Source organism: Psittacula echo, assembly GCF_963264785.1.
Source record: "Psittacula echo genome assembly, chromosome: 11".
NCBI lineage: Eukaryota > Metazoa > Chordata > Aves > Psittaciformes > Psittacidae > Psittacula > Psittacula echo.
Genome location: NC_137746.1, coordinates 14428048 through 14431402, shown reverse-complemented (window position 1 = coordinate 14431402; position 3355 = coordinate 14428048). Strand labels below are relative to the sequence as shown.

At 54.0% G+C, this 3355-nt stretch overlaps 1 protein-coding gene across 1 annotated transcript; it reads right to left on the bottom strand.

Annotated features, from left to right (window-relative positions):
- Window positions 1-622: 622 nt before the first annotated feature.
- Window positions 623-3064, bottom strand: LOC308225789 (protocadherin beta-4-like; the record flags this gene model as incomplete). Its single annotated transcript, XM_080626933.1, has 1 exon — window positions 623-3064. One exon carries the CDS (start codon window positions 3062-3064, stop codon window positions 623-625), a length of 2442 nt encoding a protein of 813 aa, XP_080483059.1.
- Between the last annotated feature and the right edge of the window lie 291 nt (window positions 3065-3355).

The following is a 3355-nucleotide window of genomic DNA, read 5'->3' as shown; positions in this document are numbered from 1 at the left end:
GAATGATGTGCAATGGCTGGATGTGCGCAAATACCTGCTGTGATGTGTAGCCCTTGTGCAGCCTAAGCAGACACACAACCGATGTATGGACAGACTCAGTGACCAGAAGCAAAACCACATAGAACCCTCCCATCTGAGACAAATTCAGAACCCAGAGGAGAAAGAGCCCTGTACTCACACCACATTGTCACACAGTGCTCAAAACATCCTTGCTTTCCTGACCCACAAGGAGGGCTATGTGCACTTTAGTGAGATTGTAGTTGGCGTGACCATACCATTGTGTTACAGCACAAAGGTATTTGTCCATAGTCTTGCCTGCCAGCAACTGAAATGAGATCATAGCTGGGGTCATGGAAGTAAAACCACTCACAAAGCATTTCAGAACTGTATTTTCACCTCTATAACAGAGGTGAAACATGCTGTTTCCTAGATGAGGCAGCCTTAGTTTCTTTTGTTGGGTTTTATTCTATAGGGGAAGTCAATATTTTTCCTCACTTTGTCTTTGCAGGAAGTCACTGATGCCAACTGTAAATACAGATTTACTCTGGAGGACGCATTGCCACATCTCCTAGCAGGGATCCCTTCCTGTCATTAGATGTGAAGAATCTATGCAAACACCATGCTAGTTAAAAGAAAGACTATTGAACTGTTCTGCAGGACGCATGCCAGGATTGTCTGGTTCCATGTTCCCTGCAGTACCAGAGCCACATGGGAAATCTTCCTCATTGTTGGTACCCCCACCTGTGGCATGGAGCTGTGGTGGCAGGCTGGGGAGGATGGGCTTCAAGAACTTGAACTCACTGTTGCCTGAGCCCGTTGTTAGGCTGATCTCATAGCAATAGGCATGGGGCAGGGTCCCTGCAGCAGCCACATCAGCTAGGCCACTCTGTAAGTTGCTGGCACCATAAAGCACATGCCCATCCTTCAGCTCCTTTCTCTTGCACACCTTGCAAATGACAAAGGCTGCTGTGGACACGAGGAAGAGGAGTGAGATGAAGACCAAGGAAATTATTAAATATATTGTCAGAGAGCTGCCCTCATCCTCTGTGGCCAGGCTGCTGTGCGGCAGGCGCAAGTCTGAGAAGTCACTGAGCAGGAGTGCACTCATTGCCGCAGTGGCTGACAGTGGTGGCTGCCCATTGTCTCGCACCAGTATGACAAGCTTCTGCTTCACAGCATCTCTCTCTGTCACTGATCTCCTCAGTCGCACCTCCCCACTCTGGGCACCCACTGCAAACAGTCCAGGATCGGAGGCCTTCAGCAAGTGGTACGAGAGCCACGAGTTCTGCCCTGAGTCAGCATCAACAGCCACCACTTTAGTGATGAGGTAGCCTGTCTCAGCTGTAACAGGAACCAGCTCACTGGATGGAGAGCTGCTGTCCTGTGAGGGGTACAGCACCAGTGGAGCATTGTCATTCTCATCCACCACAGAAATGTAGACAGTGACACTGGCACTGAGGGGAGGTGAACCCGAATCAGAGGCGCTCACCAAAACCTTGATCTGCTTCACTTTCTCGTAGTCCAAGGGCCGCAGCACAAACACATCCCCATTCTCAGAGTTCACAGAGATGCAGGAGCAGGGAGGCTGCTCTGTAGGGTGGGCTGGGACCAGGGAATAGGTCACCTTGGCATTAGGCCCCACATCAGCATCTGCAGCAATGATGGCTCCAATGAGCACAGTGGGAACATTGTTCTCACGTACATACATGGTGTACGATGTCTGGTTGAACACAGGTGCATTGTCATTCACATCAGAGATGTCCACTGTGAAGGTCTGGGTGGTTGTGAGAGGAGGTGATCCCGCATCTGATGCTGTGACTGTGAGGATGTACCGTGCCATCTCCTCCCGATCCAGTGCACTCACAGTCACCAACTCAAAGTAATTCTTATAGGCTGGCCGCAGGGAGAATGACAGCTGGTCCTCAAGGGCACAGGAGATCTTCCCATTGGCACCAGCATCTCGGTCCCTGACAGTAAACAGGGCAACCACTGTCCCAGGCAAGGCGTCCTCAGGGATAGGGCTGCTGAAGGAATTGACCATCACCTCTGGTGCATTGTCATTCACATCCAGCACTTCCACCAACACTCTGCAAATTGCTGAGAGACCCCCACCATCTGTGGCCTGAACACTGAGCTCATGATTCTCTGCTGCCTCAAAGTCCAGAGACTTTGTGAGTTTAATTTCACCACTCATGGGGTCAATCACAAAAGCTGAGTGGCTCTGGCCTCCTGCTTGGCTGAACTGATAGGATATGTCCCCATTAACTCCCGTATCATGATCTGTTGCCACTACTCTGAGAACTACAGAGCCCTCTGGGGCATTTTCCAAAACCTGCCCAACATAATTCTCCTGTGAGAAGATGGGAGCGTTGTCATTTACATCTAGAATGACAATGTGTATTTGGGTGGTCCCACTCCTGGGTGGAGAGCCCCCATCTACAGCAATGAGATTGAAATCCATCTCTGCCTGCTTCTCTCTGTCGAGTGGCTTTTCCAAGACCAATTCCACATAGTTCTTGCCCTTAATCTGACTCCCAAAAGCTACACGAAAGTACTCATTGTTAGGAGAGATGCTATAAGCCTGGATACTGTTGCTGCCAACATCCAGGTCCCGAGCCCCCTGCAGAGGGAAACGCGAACCAGGGTCGCTCCTTTCCAGTATCTTAAGAATGACCCGATCCTCCGGGAAAACTGGCGCGTGGTCATTGATGTCCTCCACGGCCACCTCCACCCGAAAGAACTGCACGGGGTTTGCCAGCAGGAGCTCGAAGGCCAGCGTGCAGCTAGCGGACTGCCCGCACAGCTCCTCGCGGTCCAGCCTCTCGGCCACCACGAGGCGGCCGGTGCCCGGGTCTAAGCGAAAGTGCTGCCGGCCGTCCTCCGAGAGCAGGCGGGCGCGGCGAGCCGAGAGCTGCGCCGGGGCCAGCCCCGCGTCCTCCGCCACGTTGGCTACCACGGAGCCGCTCTCTCTCTCCTCGGCTACGGAGTAGCGGATGGGCTCGGCGCGAGCGTGCGGCAGGGAGAGGAAAGCACAGAGACAGAGCACTTGCCTTGCGGTCGCCATGGCGGGGCGGCGGACAGCCTCCGTGTCGGGGTGACCCGCGCAGTCCTTCACGGTAAGCTGCGCCCGGCAGCCGTACGCTCTTCCTCTGTCCGAGTCCGGCTGTCGGTGCGGAACGCGGCCGCCGTGTCCCGGCAGTAGGTGGTACGGAACTCCGGTCACCTCCGCTGCAAAGCTCAACTCTACTGAGCTGACTTCTGCTCTGCTTGGCTGGGTTGGGCAGACCTAAATTGGGCTCAGCCACCTCCCCTCTCTCAGCTGCTCTCCGTCGCCTTGGCCGGCAGCACCACCCTG